This window comes from Trichomycterus rosablanca, chromosome 24 (assembly GCF_030014385.1).
Source record: "Trichomycterus rosablanca isolate fTriRos1 chromosome 24, fTriRos1.hap1, whole genome shotgun sequence".
Lineage (NCBI taxonomy): Eukaryota > Metazoa > Chordata > Actinopteri > Siluriformes > Trichomycteridae > Trichomycterus > Trichomycterus rosablanca.
In genome coordinates this window covers 857,543-878,316 of record NC_086011.1, presented here as the reverse complement: position 1 = coordinate 878,316, position 20,774 = coordinate 857,543, and the positions used below count along the sequence as shown (strand labels likewise).

Genomic DNA, 20,774 nt, shown 5'->3' with positions numbered 1-20,774 from the left:
TCACTAGTCATAACTACCTACAACTCATTCACAATTACTCACAACTACTCATAAATATCTTTGTAAAATGGTACAGAAATAATTGTATTTTTATCCGCTCATTTTGTGCTGTTTGTTTTTATTCGCTTTATTTTTTTAAACGGTTCGGGACCTTGTGGGCGTGGCCAGACGCCCGAGTCACGTGACCGTAACCGTGACGTACGGAGGCGCGCTGAGATCAGAGTAGATGAGCGGTGAGACCTGATCAGCGTTAGATTAGTTCTAATAATCACTTAAATATAAAGATTATAAACATTATACAGCTCTTCTGCATGAGGACAGGGATCCGAGCGGGATCCGAGAGGGATCCGAGAGGAAGCTGAGCGAGATCGGGCTGATTTAGGATTTTGGAGAGTTACAGGAGGATTATGGGAGCAACATTAGGGACTTTCAGTTTCCTGCCGTGGGTATGTAAACTTCACCCATCATCACACAGTCATCAGTGATCAATCAGTGATAAAGAGAAGGAAGCACTGTAGGATGGTTGTAGTTATTTTGTCCTCCTCTGACCTCCTGCAGGTTGTTTGTTTGTGTATTTAGAGATTAACCCGGGTTACAGGAGGGGACAGATTACTGACCATGACTGTACTGATCCAGCTGGATCTACTGTCCTGTGCAAAAGTTTAAACACCCCTGAGTCCATGTGCATGATTAAAAATAAGTGAGATTGTTCCCTACATGAAACAAACTTCTGCACATGTTCATGCACAGTTACTGTTTATTTACTAAATGTACCATATTAAGAAGATAAAAAGAAGAAGAAGAAAAAGTATTTACATAAACATATGGATATTAACACAGGATAACCAGTACAATTTAAAGTATGGATTCAAGATAAATAAAATAAATTATGTGTGAATATGAAGTATAAGAATATGAATATAAAGTGGACTGTGCTTTGTGGAGATACCAGTTTAATTCAAAAATTATGTGAACTAAGTTCACAGTCTATAAGGTGTTGGGAGGGGTGATGGAGGCCACAGCTCATGGGAAGAAGCTGTTTCTCAGCCTGTTCTTGTGTGCAAGAATAACCCTGTACCGCCTTCCAGATGGTAACAGGGAAAACAGATAGTTCCCAGGGTGTGGTGCATCCTTCCTAATGCTGTCGGCCTTGTTCTGTAGACAGTTAAAATGAAGAAATAAAATGTCACTATGTGTACAATTATTTTGCATTTTTTATATCGTATGTTTCATTTTCTCCAATATCTAATTCAGCAAAAACTCACACAAAAAAAGACATAAATTGTGCATTCAAAAAGTGCAGAAGTTTGTTTCTAAATATTTCTATCAAACCGGCTTTTTCACCTCTATGGACCACTGACCCTATTTCAAACGGTTTAACATCACGCTCACCCACCTAATAGGTGTGCTGGCAACCGGAAACAACGGGCGCATGGCAGAAATACAGACAGGGCACCAGTTCAGTATTGAGGAGCAGCAGATGCACCTACTGAAAGATTTTTGGGGGTGAACTGGGTACACAAAGAAACAAACACAAAGATTACTGTGTGGCACCAGCTCTTAAGGATACGAGTGTTTGATTATACTGATTATTTGGTGCAGCACGGGGTGGTTGGTAGAGTCTCTTTTTTGATGTGGCTGAAAACCCACAGATTTCGCTTCCTATTTAATGAAGGCAAACAGTGTTTGTTGTTTCAACAATCTGTCAGTCGTAATCACAGGACAAGGTAAAGACTTTGAAAATAGGTTCACATGAGGGGGCTTTATGTGCTCAGATCTTTTGGGAAGACCCCTGATCCAGGCCGTGTACAGTCTTTAGGATTGGCACCTGCACTTCATTGTCCTAATTTTCTCCAAATGTTGTCATTTCCATTTCCCCTTTACAATGCTGCTTGGGGCGGCACGGTGGCTCGGTGGGTAGCACTGTCGCCTCACAGCAAGTGAACGTCACTCGACTATTCGTGCTGGCACCTCAACCAGACAGAGTCACTGTTACAGTGGCAATAAAAAGAAACCACGTCCGACCCAACATGACCCCCCCTTCCTCAGGCATGGCTAGTTGTGTCTGCTGGGCACCTGGCACAAGTCAGGTCGGTAGTGTCATGGTGCAAAGAGTCCAATCTCTCAAGAAAAACTCCAAGGACTGATTTCAAAAAAGCATCAAACCTGGTACAGATCCGGATCAGATTAAAACTACAGCGTTTTTATTCTCATTTTTATTTTTATACAGTCCGTTTCTCACAATAACTATTTTCTCTTACAATTATATCCAAAACTAGTCAAAAGAAAGTCAAGGACTCTCTCACCCCTCAGCATTTCATAAAGAACTCACTGTCGTCCTCCTGACTCCAGACTGTCCAGAAACTCGGCCTTGAAGCTTTAACAACCGATACTGAACCTCCTCCTCCCGGTCTAAGTGTTTATTTAATCCAATATAATCTATTTAATACAAGGGAAAATATTCTTTGTATTAAAATTTGCATCAATGATTAATTCTAATAATTATTCCATCATTCTGTGTCTGATGCGTTTGTGTTTTTTAGGCTCAGTGTCTGTGCGGCGCTGCGGCCTGTGTCGCGTGTCCCTGCTGTCCCAGCAGTAAGAATTCCATAGTGACTCGCATTATTTACGCATCGATCCTGATGATGGACACCCTGGTCGCCTGCTTCATGCTCGTACCCCACGTCGAGCGGCAGCTTAAACTGGTAGAACTGTTCATCCCTTCATTCGTGATGAGTGTTTGTTTGTTTGTTTATTAGAATTTTAACGTCATGTTTTACGCTTTTGGTTACATTCATGACAGGAACGGTCGTTACACATTACACAAGATTCATCAGTCTTGGACAATTTTGTATCTCTAATTCACCTCACTTGCACATCTTTGGACTGTGGGAAGAAACCGGAGCACCCGGAGGAAACCCACACGGGCACGGGGAGAACATGCAAACTCCACACAGAAAGGACCCGGACCGTCCCACCTGGGGATCGAACCCAGGACCTTCTTGCTGTGAGGCGACAGTGCTACCCACTTAGCCACCGTGCCGCCCTATAATGATGAGTGTAAATAATAAAAATACACATATTTATACAAATGTTTCTGCTATATTTGTAACTTAGAAATAAACTTTATTTTGAATTGTTTATTATAGCACAAATGATTGAATTATTCGACATGATTCCAGGATCTGATTTGTGAATCGTTTATGATCTGATCGTGTTTGGTCTGTTTATATTTTTTTAGCTCCCTGGATTTTGTGAGGACGCTGGAGGGTTTAATGTGTCCGGGATCCAGGCGGACGCTCGGTGTGAGATGTTTGTGGGCTACAAAGCCGTGTACCGCGTCTCGTTCGGCGTGAGCGTGAACTTTTTGGCTCTTTGTGTGTTGACCGTGAACGTAAAGAACAGCCGGGACCCCCGAGCAGCCGTTCACAACAGGTACTGTGTTCATACTCACAGCTCATGGAGCGTCTGTAAATCCAAAACGCTGCCACGTTTAAACCCGAGCACAGAAGCAGTATATAGCCAAAAGTATGTGGACACCTGAATAAGGAGGTACGCCTCTTCAAAATCAGAAGTCGTGGCTCAACAACCAATAATAAAGAATATTAAAGAAAAAAATTTAATTAATAATAATTATTAATCATTCATTTCTTTTTCAGCTTCTGGTTTTTTAAAGTTGCAGCCATAACAGCGCTCACCGTCGCTGCCTTCTACATTCCAGATGAGCCGTTTACTACAAGTATGTAACACACTGTACATTTAATTATTCATTCATTCATCATCTTCACTACCTGTTTTGTCCGGATGTGGTGGCTCCAGAGCCAGCTGGAAATACTGGGAGTGATGGTTGAAGATGATTAAAGGTGGTCCAGGACACACAGAGACCCTGACATGAATGAGGCTAGCAAAAATATTTGAATGAAAAGTTCTTTCAAACCTGCGTTAATGCACCGATGCTGATGCGAGTCTGTAGGAGCTGTTACTGTTTAGGCATCAACAACACATCACAAAAAAGCCTGATCTTAATTATTCACATACTCATTCACTCATTCATTAATTCACTGATATACTTATTCACTCATTTATTTATTTATTTATTCATTCACTCACTCCTTCACTCATTCTGTTGCCAGCCTGGACTCACCACAACCCTGACCAGGATTAAGCAGTTACTGATGATGAAAAGCGTATACTATACCCACCTGCTCTCGGTATGGGGACAGGGCCACGCCCTTCCTCTGAATTCTCCAGGTGATGTTGGGTGTGTTTTGGTTCCAGTCTGGTTCGTGGTGGGGGTGGTCGGAGCTTTCGGCTTCATCCTGATCCAGCTGATCCTGCTGGTGGATTTCGCTCACAGCTGGAACGAGTCCTGGATCGAGAAGGTGGAGAACGGGAGCTCCAGACTCTGGTCCTGCTGTGAGTCAACGACACTTCAAATCAGTGAACGATTACATGAATCAGGGAGTCGTTTAAGATTCGAATAGGAACAGACGAGTGAATCATTCCAGTTCATTCATTTTTATTTTCTCCTTCATCCTCATCAGGGTCTCAGTGGGTCCCTGTACTTTAGTGTATCAGACTCTGAATTCGCTTTCTGACCCTCATCTAGTTTCTGTTTCGGGATAAACATCATCCTGTCAGAGGAAGCCGGAGGAGCCTCACAGAGACCCACCAACATTTTTCCAGTGTTAGTGGAAGGGACCGGTCAGTGTACCGACACAGAGGTCAGTCTAAAAATACTGACCAAAAACTGATCTGAAACCTGAAAAGAGGAAGTACAGAGTCTCCGTCTCAGTACGGTACAGTACAGACTCCATCTTAGTCCAGACTCTGTCTTAGTCCAGACTCTGTTTTAGTCCAGTCTCAGTCCAGACTCTGTTTTAGTCCAGTCTCCATCTCAGTATAGTCTCTGTCTTAGTCCAGACTCTGTCTTAGTCCAGTCTCAGTCCAGACTCTGTTTTAGTCCAGACTCCATCTTAGTCTTAGTCCAGACTCTGTCTTAGTCCAGTCTCCATCTCAGTATAGTCTCTGTCTTAGTCCAGACTCTGTCTTAGTTTAGACTCCATCTCAGTATAGTCTCTGTCTTAGTCCAGACTCTGTCTTAGTTTAGACTCTGTCCTAGTTTCAGTCCAGACTCAGTCTTAGTCCAGACTCTGTTTTAGTCCAGTCTCCATCTCAGTATAGTCTCTGTCTTAGTCCAGACTCTGTCTTAGTCCAGTCTCAGTCCAGACTCTGTTTTAGTCCAGACTCCATCTTAGTCTTAGTCCAGACTCTGTCTTAGTCCAGTCTCCATCTCAGTATAGTCTCTGTCTTAGTCCAGACTCTGTCTTAGTTTAGACTCCATCTCAGTATAGTCTCTGTCTTAGTCCAGACTCTGTCTTAGTTTAGACTCTGTCCTAGTTTCAGTCCAGACTCTGTCTTAGTCCAGACTCCATCTCAGTATAGTCTCTGTCTTAGTCCAGACTCTGTTTTAGTCCAGACTCCATCTCAGTATAGTCTCTGTCTCAGTCCAGACTCCGTCTTAGTCTCAGCCCAGACTCTGTCTCAGTACAGTCTTTAAAATATTGTTTCCCAGAACAGAGCAGGCTGTGAGATCAACAAACTTTGGGTGGACACCAAACTGACGTCCCTGGTTAGGAACAGGACGTCCAACAGGCTCATGGTTGTGTGTCCCAATACTTCTGTCCATATAGTGTTTGCATAAAGCCAGGCACACAGCTATATAACCCCCACGCCTGCCTCGTGTTTATACCAGCCTTAAACCCATTACCGGAACAGTCCAGACCCACTGCGACCCTGATCAGGACGAGGGAATCCAAACTAATAGAAAGCTTGTTTACATTTCTCCTCAGTACTGAAGAGTGTAACGGGGCTGAACTACGCCCTGTCCGTCACGGCCGCCGCCCTCATGTTCAGGTTCTACGCCCAGCCGGAGGAGTGTCACCTCAACAGGTTCTTCATCAGCTTCAACCTGCTCCTCTGCCTCACAGCCTCACTCGTCTCCGTCCTGGCCAAAGTGCAGGTACCTGAACCGCTAAAATGATTCCTTTGATTAAGAAGAGGAACCAGCGGGTTGTGAGACTGTCGGGGGATGTGGGGGGATTTTTACACCATTAACATGTTCTCTTCTAACCGATCACTGTTGCACGAGTCGTTCAGAATGCAGCACTGTAGATCCTGATGGGTTCTTGATGTTTGGCACTGTAGGCATATCAGCCCAGTTCTGGTGTCCCGCAGTCGTCCTTCATCACCCTGTACACCATGTACCTCACCTGGTCGGCCATGACCAACGAACCAGGTACGTCATGCCACACCTACACAGATCTCATAAACAAGAGATACGCTACAGGGTCAAAAGTATTCGGACACCCAGCCGCGAGCCCCTGAGAAGCTTCTCACAAGTCTTTGAAGTATGTCTGTGGGAATTTGTGCCTGTTCAGCCTAAAAGTGACAGCATTTGTATGGCCACTTTCTTTGTGTTATGACATCATGGAGTGCATGTGCTAGACTGGCCTGTCTGCAGTCCAGACTCCACTCCTCTGGTTGTTTCGAAGTTTTTAATTGTGTCTGTGGGAATTTGTGCCCAGTCAGAAGATGACAGCATCCCTTTTCAGTTTAAGCAAGGCGAATGACGAGCCGCGTGTTATGACGGCATGGTTTTGAAGGTAAAAAGTGCAGGTCGGGTGCTAGACTGGCCTGCCTGCAGTCTAGACAGCAGTCGGTGTTCCGGTTCTTTCCAGAGCTGTTGAGTGGGGTGGGGGTCAGGGCTCTGTGCAGGAAGCTTGAATTCAATCATTAAAAGGGGTGTCCCAATACTTTTAGTATTTTTATACAGATTTTATATGTATGTTTACATCTAACCTGAAGTTGTTTGTGTCGTTTGTGTTTATTTATTTGGACCCAGATGGACCCTGTAAGCCGAGCCTGATCAGTACCGGTACCGCGGTGGCAGAGTCGGAAAACCAAACGGGCGTGGTTATCGAGGAACCGGATCACTTGCACCCGTACTTTCCGTGGTGGGACGGGCAGAGCGTGGTGGGACTGTTCCTGTTTGTGCTCTGTATTTTGTACTCCAGGTACAGATCACCTCTGGTCAAGATTCCGGTTCTGCTCTCCTGATTTAACCCGTATTGGGATACATTATACAGCCAAAAGTACGTGGACGCTTGTCCATGAGCTCTGTTTCGGTCTGTTTTACCACCGCTTCATCTTATTTAGATTCGTTGGGCGAATGGTGGAACACTGGACAGGTCGCTAGTCCATCACAGGGCACACACACACAAGTTTAGGGAAAGGGCCTTCCCTAAACCTCCACAAAGTTGGTTTGATATCATTTATTTCATGTAGTTCATTTGACACAACTTAGTAATGGGTGTGGCTGAAACGCTTGATATTTAGGGGGCGTGTCCACATACTTTTGAACTCCAAAACCTTCATTTTGTTTCTCCTCAGCCAATCAGAGGAGGTTACGGATTGATGACAGGACATTCACCTTCAGGATTGCCTGGTAGAGAGCAGAATTTGCTGCTTACTGGATGTTTTTTCCAGTTATTCTGTGTAATAGTGTTAGGCTAAATGGAAGCCTTTGATCTTTTTACTTTGATCTGCGGTACTCCTTACTCAGAGCTGAATTCCCGTCTGTGTTGCCAGTGTTCGTTCGTCCACTAAGAGTCAGATGAACAAGCTGATGCTGGGACCTAAAGAGACGGTGGTGATGGAGGAATGTTCTGTAGGAGGACGCGGAGGGACGGAAGCGGAATCGGGACTCAGACGGGTGGCGGATAACGAGAGGGGGGCCGTGCAGTATAACTACGCCTACTTCCACTTCATGCTGCTCCTGGCGTCGCTCTACATCATGATGACCCTCACCAACTGGTGCATGTGAGCAACTATACACCAGTTTTATTAAATGATATTTAATCAATCAGTATTCATTTTTTCATCAAACTCGATTGGTACTGAAGGTATTGATTGTATTGCTGGTGTTAATAGTATTGAAGGTGTTAATGGTGTTGATTGTAGTGCTGGTGTTAATAGTATTGATGGTTTAGGTATTGATTGTATTGTAGGTGTTAATTGTATTGATGGTGTTAATGGTATTGATTGTATTGTAGGTGTTGATTGTATTTGTGGTGTTGGTACTGGGGGTATTTAATGTACAGCTGATGTTAATTGTATTGCTGGTGTTAATAGTATTGATGGTGTTAATGGTACTGAAGGTATTGATAAGTTTAGTGGTATTGATTCTATTGCTGGTGTTGATGGTAATAATGGTATTGCTGGTGTTAATAGTACTGAAGCTATAGATGAATTTAGTGGTATTGATTATATTGCTGGTGTTAATAGTATTGATGGTGTTAATGGTACTGAAGGTATTGATAAGTTTAGTGGTATTGATTCTATTGCCGGTGTTGATGGTATTTACGGATGTATTTTGTCGTCCAGGCCCAACGCTGATTTTAAAGCTCTGAAGATCAAGTGGGGTCCGGTGTGGGTTAAAATCATCTCCAGCTGGGTTTGTCTCCTCATTTACACCTGGACCCTGATCGCCCCCGTCATCCTCACCAACCGAGACTTCACATAAACAAACGTTTTATATTTTAAAGAATTCATGATATTTTCTTGTGCTTAAATGTTACGTCACTTTCTGCACCGACCCACAAATGCTGCAGGGATTGAGGGTTCGAATCCCTGGAGAAACATTTTAAATGTCATTAGATTTTATATGATTTGTTTTTCTAATGTTTAATGTAATTGCTGTAATCTGGAGCGATTATAATTACATTTCCTCCAATTTTTATATTTTTATTCTGGAATTATAACAGAAATCACCAAAGTAATGTGGAATGTTTGTGCCTTCACTGTAAATGATGATTTTGTATAAATAACATTTTATAAACTGCTGCTGCAGCTTTTTTATTTTTATACTTTAATGCTTATGGACGTTCTGGTTTTCACTTTTTATAAAAATCATGATACAAACGCTGACTGATCAAAGAAGAACAAATTCTGGACAGTTTTATACGAATCGAGTGTATTCTATTAAAAAATAGAACCATACAAACTTTACTTTGTGTTTTTTTTTCCCTTAAAAGTGAAATTATGTTCTTTAAATAAATGTGCATGCTTATTTACCAACGTATACAAATCTAAATATCTGGAGGACTCGACTTTGTCCAGTTGCTGCACAATTTCCACACTAAACGCAAATCAGCCGGAAATACTTTCACATTTAATTATCCATTTTTCTATCGTTGAGATTTAAAGTAAAATAAACGACCGTCCTCAGATTTTTCCTGCACCTATTAAACCCCAGACTGTTTTCATCCATACTAATAATCACGTGATTGATCAGAAGAGACAGACACAGACACACGAGGTTCACCACACGGCCAGGACTCGAACTCACACCCACAATCACGTCACTAAAGTTTTATTAAGAAGCCCGACGCCAAACAGAAAGAAATGTCGCTCCACAACGAAGCGTTTTAATCAACGATAATTTACATTTGTGGTATTTATCCAAAACCACTTACAGTTCTGAATGAGGGCCTTGCTCAGGGGCCCAACAGTGGCAACCCAGCAGTGATAGCTCAGTGGTTAAGGTACTGGACTAGTAATCAGAAGCCGCACCACCACCAAGTTGCCACTGTTGGGCCCCTGAGCAAGGCCCTTAACCCTCAACTGCTCAAAATCGTGTTCAGTCATAACTGTGAGTCACTTTGGATAAAAGCGTCCGCTATATGCTGAAAATGTAAATGGTGGGGCTTGAACTGGCAACCTTATGATTGCTAGTCCAGTATCTTAATCGCTGAGCTACCACTGACCAATATAAGTAAATGTTAGATGGATGGTTGAGGGTTAAGGGCCTTGCTTAAGGGCCAAACAGTGGAAACTTGGCAGTGGTGGGACTTGAACCAGTGACCTTTCGATTACTAGTCCAGTACCTTAACCACTAGACTGCCCAACAATTACAGAACAGTCTGAGAGGTGCTGCTGGGTCTGAGATGTTCCACAGGTTCCTCTCAGAACAGAAGCGAGCGCTGAATCGATCGTACGTGGTCGGACCTTCCGCTACCCGAGCATGGAGCGCTTCCTGCCCCTCAGTCTGACCTCGTCCAGTTTCTTAATCACCGCCGGAGCTTTTTTGGAGGCGCTGGCGTAGCTCTTCAGAACCTTCTGGAACAGAGTCTCGGTGTTCGGGTGCGTGCTGAGAAACGCCTTCTCCAGCACGTACAGGTCCACGCCTTTATCCTCGGCCAGGGCCGAGACGTAGCTCAGGCCGAAATCGATCAGCACCAGTCTGAGCTCCTCGCCGCCGCCGCCGTGGCGCTTCAGCAGCATGTTGGAGGTGGTCAGGTCTCCGTGGATCACGTCCTCGTCGTGCATCCTGGCCAGGACTCGACCCACTTCCTGGGCCAGGGGGTACAGGGAGTCCGTGCCCCGCCCGGACGCCCGAGCGCCGGCGATGTGCTCTCTGACGGTGACCGAGTCGGTGATCTCCTCCAGGAAGATGCAGCTGGTGTTCGGGTCGACGAAGTACACCACCGGAGTGTGGATACCTAAAAAATATAAATACACAGACGGTCGGCGGTCGTACTCGAGAGGCTAAACAACCATTACTGATATGTTGACATCGTGGAAGAGATGTGATTCAGGAACCATAAAAAAAAACAGGTCAGCTCTAAATGAGAAGTTGCTGGACTGTGAGGCGTCAAATCCATAACAATAGAAAACTTGCTTGACTGTGGACGGTGTTCCAGCAGCTTCTAATTAACCGAGGTTTTTATTTTTTTTATTGTTTTACCACTTTCGATTTCAATCACGATATCTTGCCGCTTGCACCACACCCAAGCTGGAAGAGGAGAACCGCAGACTAGCACCCACACTCTCTGACGTGTGTGCAGTCACTGGGTGCTTCTTTACCCCATCCAGCAGTGGATTCTCATGGAGACCAGACAGCAGGAGTCGCTGCAACCCTATTCGACCTCCCCTCCCCCCTGAGGATCCCCACCTTAGACATTTCCCACTGTGTCTGTGGGATGCCCAGACAGGCTGGTAGCACATCGAGAGTCAGACTGAAGACCAGGATTGATCTTTGTGGCATCAATCCTGTTTTAGCGATTATGAGGTACTACAGGTGGGGACTTCTCTGTGCCCTCATAACAAGGGCGACTTAGACTGCACCTATTAGTACATGGAACAGTTGTCTCTGTGCCAGGTATGTAGTGTGGTATATGTAGATGGTGCTGGTTGGTACTGTACCAGCTCTTCTACAGCGCAGGATGGCCCGGAGCTCCTGTGCGGTTCTGCGGCGGGTCAGTTTCTCATCCAGCGCGGGGTGTCGGTACTTCTTACTGAACCGCTCCTTCATTATCGCCCTCCTCCCCAAAAACGTGGTCCGGTAAACCCGCGCCTCCGCGCCCTGCTTCATCAGCACCGCCTCACCCATATTATACTGATCTAACACGGGGGGTACAGCCGGGGGTACAGCCGGGGGTACAGCGGGTACACCATCCACCTGCGCCATGCTGCCTCCACACCTTCCGCTTCAACACAGCGTCAACACAACTACACTAATACACACGGGTTACAGAGGGACTGTCAAAATAAAAGTCCTATATAACTAGCTAAACAATTATTATATTGCTATAAAATAATAATAATTTGTATAGTTATAGGTTTTAATATAACAATAATAATAACAATCATAATATAAAAAGAATAATCGTTTTATAACAATTATAAAAGAAAATCGATACTAATACTAAATTAAAACAAATGCTAAAATGGTGAATAAAAAATACTAATCATAATCAAACATACAATGATATTTTCATAATGTAAGATAAGATAAGATTCCTTTATTGATCCCCATGGAGGGGTGTTACAGCAGCACAGAGTAAATACACTTATAGAGAATAACACAGAGTAGAATAAAATAATTACAGTAGTGACAAATTACAACTATACAGGAAGATACTTTTTATACATATATACACACACACATATATATATATACACCTGCATACTATATACAGTGTATCACAAAAGTGAGTACACCCCTCACATTTCTGCAGATATTTAAGTATATCTTTTCATGGGACAACACTGACAAAATGACACTTTGACACAATGAAAAGTAGTCTGTGTGCAGCTTATATAACAGTGTAAATTTATTCTTCCCTCAAAATAACTCAATATACAGCCATTAATGTCTAAACCACAGGCAACAAAAGTGAGTACACCCTTAAGAGACTACACCCCTAAATGTCCAAATTGAGCACTGCTTGTCATTTTCCCTCCAAAATGTCATGTCACCCGTTAGTGTTACTAGGTCTCAGGTGTGCATAGGGAGCAGGTGTGTTCAATTTAGTAGTACAGCTCTCACACTCTCTCAAACTGGTCACTGAAAGTTCCAACATGGCACCTCATGGCAAAGAACTCTCTGAGGATCTTAAAAGACGAATTGTTGCGCTACATGAAGATGGCCAAGGCTACAAGAAGATTGCCAACACCCTGAAACTGAGCTGCAGCACAGTGGCCAAGATCATCCAGCGTTTTAAAAGAGCAGGGTCCACTCAGAACAGACCTCGCGTTGGTCGTCCAAAGAAGCTGAGTGCACGTGCTCAGCGTCACATCCAACTGCTGTGTTTGAAAGATAGGCGCAGGAGTGCTGTCAGCATTGCTGCAGAGATTGAAAAGGTGGGGGGTCAGCCTGTCAGTGCTCAGACCATACGCCGCACACTACATCAAATTGGTCTGCATGGCTGTCACCCCAGAAGGAAGCCTCTTCTGAAGTCTCTACACAAGAAAGCCCGCAAACAGTTTGCTGAAGACATGTCAACAAAGGACATGGATTACTGGAACCATGTCCTATGGTCTGATGAGACCAAGATTAATTTGTTTGGTTCAGATGGTCTCAAGCATGTGTGGCGGCAATCAGGTGAGGAGTACAAAGATAAGTGTGTCATGCCTACAGTCAAGCATGGTGGTGGGAATGCCATGGTCTGGGGCTGCATGAGTGCAGCAGGTGTTGGGGAGTTACATTTCATTGAGGGACACATGAACTCCAATATGTACTGTGAAATACTGAAGCAGAGCATGATCCCCTCCCTCCGGAAACTGGGTCGCAGGGCAGTGTTCCAGCATGATAATGACCCCAAACACACCTCTAAGACAACCACTGCTTTATTGAAGAGGCTGAGGGTAAAGGTGATGGACTGGCCAAGCATGTCTCCAGACCTAAACCCAATAGAACATTTTTGGGGCATCCTCAAGCGGAAGGTGGAGGAGCGCAAAGTCTCGAATATCCGCCAGCTCCGTGATGTCGTCATGGAGGAGTGGAAAAGCATTCCAGTGGCAACCTGTGAAGCTCTGGTAAACTCCATGCCCAGGAGAGTTAAGGCAGTTATGGGAAATAATGGTGGCCACACAAAATATTGACACTTCAGGAACTTTCACTAAGGGGTGTACTCACTTTTGTTGCCGGTGGTTTAGACATTAATGGCTGTATATTGAGTTATTTTGAGGGAAGAATAAATTTACACTGTTATATAAGCTGCACACAGACTACTTTTCATTGTGTCAAAGTGTCATTTTGTCAGTGTTGTCCCATGAAAAGATATACTTAAATATCTGCAGAAATGTGAGGGGTGTACTCACTTTTGTGATACACTGTATATACTTATATATATTTTTTATGTGTACTATGTAGTGTAGAGTCAAATGCATGGAAAATGTTATAAATAATAATAATAATAATAATCATCATCATCATCACGATAGTTAGTTGCTTGTATTGTATCCTACAGTGCCCAGTTCATGTTTTAGACCTGCCTTATGTATTAACCACCGCGACCCTGATCAAGATGAAGTGAGCAGTAAAAATGACTTTTAATAATAATTATAAATAAGCTTAAATAATTTCATGGTTTTAACAGTTCGTGAATAACAAAAGTAAAATTATTTACCAGAGAGGATACTAATTAGTAATAACGGTTATAGCTAAATGATAAACATTATTATCCTGTCGTTGTTATTAAGAAATTTAATATTTAGCATATTTAGTAATTAAAAATAAAATTAGTCCAGTATAAAACAGGAAGCGATTGTAGTTCGGAGATTTTAAACTACACTCTCTTCCTGTTTTATACTAGACTATTTTTTTGTATTTACTAAAATTGATAAAAATATGAATGCATTATTATTTAAAAGACCGTTTTTTATATAAAATGTGTGAAAATAAATCAGTATAAATGATTTTATATTTATTGTCACTCGAGTTTTGCTTTGTTTTAAACGTGTGCCACGTAAACAGGGTTGCCAGATTGGTACTTATACACTATATAGTGTCTGGTGACTAAATCATGTTGATTGATTTTAAATTGCTTACAGGGGTATAAAGTGTAATTATGGTGTGCTAATACTACCAAGAGAAAGGTGCAAGACTGAATGCTTGATCCACACAGTGAAAGAGTCCTGCAGTGCTACATTTGGGGGTGAAAATTCATTTAAATGATTTGAATAGACTGAATTGTAACTGTTGATCGTTTTTTCTGAGTTGAATAATAACCACAATGCTTGATTTAGTCCGTCAGTGTCAGACGTTCCTCAGATTGTCCTGATTATGAGCTGGAATTTTAGTTTAAAATTAGTTTCAGCAAGTGATGTCTAACTCATGTGGAAAAACGGGGTATACCACAATTACGAATCTGGCAACCCGGATCTACAACAGGACAGTGATGGAGCTTCAGTTACTGAAGTTTTTCTGCTGTTAAAACTGAATTATTTTAGTTATTTTATTATTATTAGCAGTGCAGCTCAGTCTCTCTGTATCTGAAATCAACAAAAACAGAACATTTAGAATTATAAAACATAAAGAAAGTTTTTTGAGGCTCGTTGGATTTGGATTTTTCCACCTACAAACGTTCACGGTGAGAAACGAAATGATTTTAACTCCTAATTTTACACTAAATGATTTTATTTAATCTAAATTTTATTTACTACGGAAAATAAAAGACATTTATTCAGATACCAGAGTTAAAAAAACTATAATTTAGATGTAAAAAAGACCAGCAGCAAACCGAAGCTGATTATTGTTGCATTAATAACATTTATTACATTCAGATCATGAAAATCTGTAATTATTTGTTAATATATTTTAAGTTTTTATTTCTAATTTGTTTCATATATTCACATGTTTCACTTAAAATAAATAAGTAGAACTTTTTTCCTGAATTTTTTCAACAATTCTGTTCCATCATAATCTATTAAAATATTATATTTATAATTTATTGAACTATATTTCTAATAAACTCGAAGATATTAAAGAAAATATTTCCTATAATTCATTTAATTTATATATTAACACGTTTTATTTAAAATAATTAGGAAGAAAGTTCTGTTTTATCATTATATTTTGAATTTATAAAACTTACTTCACTATATTTGTAATGAACACGAAGATATTAATGAAAATATTTACCAGAATTAATTTATTTTCATTTCATTTTCATTAACTGCTCTATTCTGGTCAGGGTCGTGGCTGGTCAGGTTCCCTTCCCAAATGTTTTACACTTTTGGTTACATTCATGACAGGAACGGTAGTTATTCATTACACAAGATTCATCAGTTCACAAGGTTACATTAAACACAGTCAGTCATGGACAATTTAGTGTCTCCGAATCACCTCACTTGCACGTCTTTGGACTGTGGGAGGAAACCGGAGCACCTGGAGGAAACCCACACAGACACGGGGAGAACATGCAAACTCCACACAGGAAGGACCCGGACCGCCCCACCTGGGGATCGAACCCAGGACCTTCTTGCTTCCCCTTTCTCTGTAAACACTGGGCTGGGCGCAAGGTAGGAATACCTCGTACAGGGGCCTGCTCTCTTATGTGCTCTGTATGGGCACAAATTCCTAAAAGCACACTCATAAATGTCATGAGAAGCCTTAACAGAGGAGTGGAGGCTGTTAGAGCTGCAGGAGGGGGTGTTAATGCTCATTGTTTTGGACTAGGATGTCAGTGAAGCTCATGGTCAGGTGTCTATATACTTTTGGCCATGTAGTGTATAATACAGTATAAAAATCTTCTTGCTGAAGTGAATGTTGATGATGACAGTGGTGGTGTGAGTGCTGCACAACTTCAGGGTCCTGAAGACCTGGACTCAAATCTCACCTCCGGTCACTGTCTTTGTGGAATTTTTGGCATGTTCTCCTCATGCCCACATGGTTACGAAAACATGCGGGTTGGTGGACTGGGTGTCCACATGTTCTCGGGGGTTTCCTTCAGGTATTCGGGTTTCTTCCCTGGGTGAGGGCGAGTTAGTGAGTGCTGCGCTGTGTGTACTGGGTGAATTTCGCAATTTAAGGTGCAGGTCGGTTTGCAGGTAGGCTCCGGACCCACCGTGGTCCTGATCAGGATAAAGAGGCCGAATAGAAGCTGCACGTAACCGAAACAAGGGAACGAGTGCTGTACGCTGGTCACTATTATTAGCCTCTGTGCTAATTGTGATGCTAATTAAGTATCCCCCTGTACTGACCACCTCAAGTGGGCTCTGATGGTGATCGTCAACAATCGGGTCGCCGTGGTTACGACTGATGCTCAAACCACCAGAGCACCGGGAAACAAACCTGAAGACCCGAGCGTGGTGTGATGGACGTGATGGACGTGATGTGATGATAAACACACGCGTGTTTGTTTCATTTTTTAGGAATGAAGTGATGAAGCAGCTTTGAAGTTTGTGAGAAGAAAAGCATCATGGGTAAGTGCCTTCACCTCGCACCCTTTGTGTACCCGTACACCCGTAACGCTAACCGATCGTTCGTTTCTCCTGCAGGTCGTTCCGCTGTGGTTCTGGCGGCCGCCGTGGCTACGCTGGGCGGTTTGGTGTTCGGGTACGAACTGGGCGTGGTGTCGGGCGCCTTGCTGCAGCTCCAGCTCCGGTTTAACCTGAGCTGCGTCCGGCAGGAAGTGGTGGTCAGCGCTCTGCTCGTGGGCGCCATCCTGGCGTCGGCGATCGGCGGGTGGCTAATCGACCGGCGCGGCAGAAGAACGTCCGTCCTGCTCAGTAACCTCCTGACGGTCAGCGGGAGCCTGACGCTGAGCTTTAGCCGCTCCTTCTGGACGCTAGTCCTCGGGCGGGTCATCGCCGGGTTGGCCGTGTCGGTGTCGTCCATGTCCTGCTGCATCCTGGTCTCGGAGACGGTTCGGGCCGAGCGCAGAGGCCTCATGGTGACCCTGTACGAGGTGGGCGTGACCGGCGGGATCCTGCTGGCGTACGCGGCCAACCTGGCGCTCTCCGGCGCTCAGGACGGGTGGAGGTTCATGTTCGGGTTGGTCATGGCGCCGGCCCTGGCGCAGTCGCTCGCCGTCTGGGCTCTGCCACCCCAGCAGGTAGCGCCGGACCGGTTCCCGGGCGGAGACGGGGCGCAGGGGCAGAGCGGGTCGTGCTCCGCCCTGAATCTGTTTGGGCGGGAGGAGAACATGCGCAGCAGGATGCTGATCGGACTCGGCTTGGTCCTGTTTCAGCAGTTCACCGGTCAGCCGAACGTCCTGCTCTACGCCTCCACCGTCTTCCAGAACGTGGGATTTAAAAGTGACGCGGCGGCCGTGTGGGCGTCGCTCGGACTCGGGCTGGTTAAAGCCGTCGCCACGCTAGTCGCCACGTTCTGCGCGGATAAAGTGGGGCGGAGGCCGCTCCTGATCGGCGGATGCTCCGTCATGGCGGTCGGCCTGGTGCTGCTCGGCTTCCTGAGCGGACGCACCGAGTTTGGAACGGCGGGACACTGCGACTCCCGCCGAAGCGCCGCGCTGAGCACCGGAAACGCCACCGTCGCTGCTGGAGGTTCGGACGAGCTCGGAGCGTCTCATTGGATGATTTTGCTCTGCATGATGTCCGTCGTCGCCGCCTTCTCCGTCGGATTCGGACCAAGTGAGTGAAACGAGGGTCTGATCCCAGCTGTGCTGTCGACCGGCCGGGCACCCGCACAGACACACGATTGGTTGCACGACTTCTGCAATTCTCGTTGCGCTGCCCGTTTAGGTGAAATCAGAAGGTCTGGCTCACAGTCAGTGTCCCAATTCCTCCCATACACGTCCTTCAATAGGTTGCTGGTGTGGCTCTCCGCACGTGATGCTGTCCTCTGTGAGACCCCGCCCCTGGCAGGTGAAAAGAAGCGACTGGGTGGGTGCAACAGGTGCGCTTGACAGGCTCCGCCCTCTTCCCGGGATTTGAACCCCTGAACTCCAGCAGTGCGGCTTCTACCAGCTCCCTTCTCACAGCAGCTCAATTATTTCGGCTTTTCTGAATCAGAACTCATAAATAATTCATTTCTTTCTACCTACCGATTTCATCATATCCAATTCCCAATTGTGAATCCGCTGCCACTTGCACAAGCCTCGTTCTGATCTAGGTGAGCCGGATCACGAATGCACCGCTTCTTATCACCTGCCAGTGTCGGGCGGCGATGTATACGGAGAGCCACGCCAAGCTCCATGTTGTGACTCGCGCTAGTGTTCGGACCAGTCCCAAAAGATCCCATCTGCCCCTCCCTCCCTCAGACACACAGTGTGAATGGCCGTCTGCGACCTCGTGGCTATTGTAGAACACACGTCGGGCAGAATGGTTGATCATGGATTGATTATTGATGGATTATTGATGGTGGTTTGCAGTGACGTGGGTGGTGCTGAGCGAAATCTTCCCAGCAGAGGTTCGAGGCCGAGCGTTCGCGTTCAGCAGCTGCTGTAACTGGGTGGCGAACCTGATCATCACCTTCACCTTCCTCAACGTTATAGGTGCGTACCAGGCTTCACCACGCCCGTGCCGCCTCGGCGCTGATCCAGCCCACAGGGAGGCGCTGTTTGTTTATGTCTAAATAAAACAGAACTTTTATTTATTTTTATTCTCGCTCAGACCTGATGGGACTTTCTGGAACGTTCTTCGTGTACGGAGCGACGGCGGTGGCGGCCGCGGTTTTCGTTCACCTCCTCCTACCAGAGACCAAGAACAAAACCCTGCAGGAGATCGACCAGGAGCTCCGCCAGCGACGGTCAGACCAGAGAGTCGCGTTTTGTTTTTTATTTTATGGAAAAAGAAAAGAGGTCAAAAGTTTACATACACTCATTTCTATGTTTTGTTTTGTATTACCCAGGATTCCCGGGAGAGAGGACTGGTGCAGTATTTTCCAGAGAAGAAACTTCTCGCCCGGGTATCAGAGACTCTCCTGGACTAACTCAGCGATATGACATTCAGACAAGGGCGCTCCGGTGCTATCGGCCGGTCGGGCGCCTGCACACGGACATGATCGGCTGTGTCTGAGAGGAGGGAAACCGGACCCACAGAGACTCTGACCAGGATAAAGCTGAAGAGAACTTTGTGTAGCAGCAATAATTCCTGTGTGCATGTCGTGCTTGTAAATATAAGTAACTTGTACAGTAAGTGTAAGAATGTATTTAATTAAATTATAATTAAAAGTACGCTGATTAAATATTAAACTGTTCATTACGTTACTGGCTTCTCTAGTGGTGGCAGCGTGTTAGAAGTCTCATCGTAGTGAAGACGCCACCGCTCAATGCCGCCGTGTGTCTTTGTGTTGAACATCCAATACGTTTTAGAAACAAGGCCAAAGTGTTCGGACGCTTTCCGTAATGAGAACTTTACAGTCAGTACTTGTATACCCATTGTGAAAGGACGGTTGTGAGCCTGGGTCTGAGACGGGCGGTAAGAGGTTCGGGTGCTTAGGTGGCAAAGGGGTGAAATACACCAGCCCACCAGTGCCGAGACCTGAAGCTCTGAAGAGTTCGTATCTCAGCTCTGCTATCGGCCAGCCGGACGCCTACACAGACACACGATTGGCCGAGTCTGCAAGAGGCGGGACGACAGCGTTTTCTTCAGGGATAACTGCTGCTGTTACGACCTCGGCTGGCTGATCGACGGCGCTGCACAGAGAGCTTCCGAGCATGAAGTGCCTGTTTAGGGTCCTGACATGGATTCTAAATGAGGTTTGACCTCTCTGAAACCTAAACGATCCCTCCAAACCCTGAACCAGCCCTTTAAAACCCAAACGGCTCCTCCAAAACCTTAACCAGACCTCCAAAACCTTAACGGCCCCTCCAAAACCTTAACCAGCCCTCCAAACCCTGAACCAGCCCTCCAAAACCTTAACCAGACCTCCAAAACCTTAACCAGACCTCCAAAACCTTAACCAGACCTCCAAAACCTTAACCAGCCCTTCAAAACCTTAACAAGACCTCCAAAACCTTAACCAGCCCTCCAAAACCTTAACAAGACCTCCAAAACCTTAACCAGCCCTTCAAAACCTTAACAAGACCTCCAAAACCTTAACCAGCCCTTCAAAACCTTAACAAGACCTCCAAAACCTTAACCAGCCCTCCAAAACCTTAACGGCCCCTCCAAAACCTTAACCAACCCTCCAAAACCTTAACAAGTCCTCCAAAACCTTAACCAACCCTCCAAAACCTTAACGACCTCTCCAAAACCTTAACAAGTCCTCCAAAACCTTAACGACCTCTCCAAAACCTTAACCAGCCCTTCAAAACCTTAACGACCCCTTCAAAACCTTAACCAGCCCTCCAAAACCTTAACCAGCCCTTCAAAACCTTAACGACCCCTTCAAAACCTTAACCAGACCTCCAAAACCTTAACCAGCCCTTCAAAACCTTAACCAGCCCTTCAAAACCTTAACGACCTCTCCAAAACCTTAACCAGCCCTTCAAAACCTTAACCAGCCCTTCAAAACCTCAACA

General features: G+C 44.9%; 3 protein-coding genes across 6 annotated transcripts; 2 read left to right on the top strand and 1 right to left on the bottom strand.

Annotated features, from left to right (window-relative positions):
• Positions 1-230: 230 nt before the first annotated feature.
• On the top strand, positions 231-9,030 carry LOC134301526 (serine incorporator 1-like). Of its 3 annotated transcripts, XM_062986256.1 has the most exons (11): positions 231-446; positions 2,544-2,705; positions 2,804-3,007; positions 3,242-3,435; positions 3,660-3,739; positions 4,279-4,416; positions 5,853-6,022; positions 6,208-6,298; positions 6,905-7,076; positions 7,651-7,881; positions 8,446-9,030. In XM_062986256.1, exons 1-11 carry the CDS (start codon positions 408-410, stop codon positions 8,582-8,584), a joined length of 1,620 nt encoding a protein of 539 aa, XP_062842326.1. In that variant the 5' UTR covers positions 231-407; the 3' UTR covers positions 8,585-9,030. The 3 variants fall into 3 exon arrangements, with proteins under 3 accessions (XP_062842326.1, XP_062842327.1, XP_062842329.1); XM_062986257.1 differs by lacking the exon at positions 2,804-3,007; XM_062986259.1 differs by lacking the exons at positions 231-446; positions 2,544-2,705 and having other exon boundaries at positions 2,938-3,060.
• Positions 9,031-9,380: 350 nt separating this feature from the next.
• On the bottom strand, positions 9,381-11,544 carry tp53rk (TP53 regulating kinase). The gene is made up of 2 exons (XM_062986261.1): positions 11,266-11,544; positions 9,381-10,562 (listed from the first exon to the last, which is right to left on the bottom strand). Exons 1-2 carry the CDS (start codon positions 11,528-11,530, stop codon positions 10,075-10,077), a joined length of 753 nt encoding a protein of 250 aa, XP_062842331.1. The 5' UTR covers positions 11,531-11,544; the 3' UTR covers positions 9,381-10,074.
• Positions 11,545-14,432: 2,888 nt separating this feature from the next.
• slc2a10 (solute carrier family 2 member 10) lies at positions 14,433-19,502 on the top strand. 2 transcript variants are annotated; one of them, XM_062986846.1, is made up of 6 exons: positions 14,433-14,501; positions 16,720-16,770; positions 16,846-17,940; positions 18,681-18,803; positions 18,922-19,057; positions 19,160-19,502. In XM_062986846.1, exons 2-6 carry the CDS (start codon positions 16,767-16,769, stop codon positions 19,251-19,253), a joined length of 1,452 nt encoding a protein of 483 aa, XP_062842916.1. In that variant the 5' UTR covers positions 14,433-14,501; positions 16,720-16,766; the 3' UTR covers positions 19,254-19,502. The 2 variants fall into 2 exon arrangements, with proteins under 2 accessions (XP_062842916.1, XP_062842917.1); XM_062986847.1 differs by lacking the exon at positions 14,433-14,501 and adding an exon at positions 14,897-14,936.
• The last annotated feature ends 1,272 nt before the right edge of the window (positions 19,503-20,774 follow it).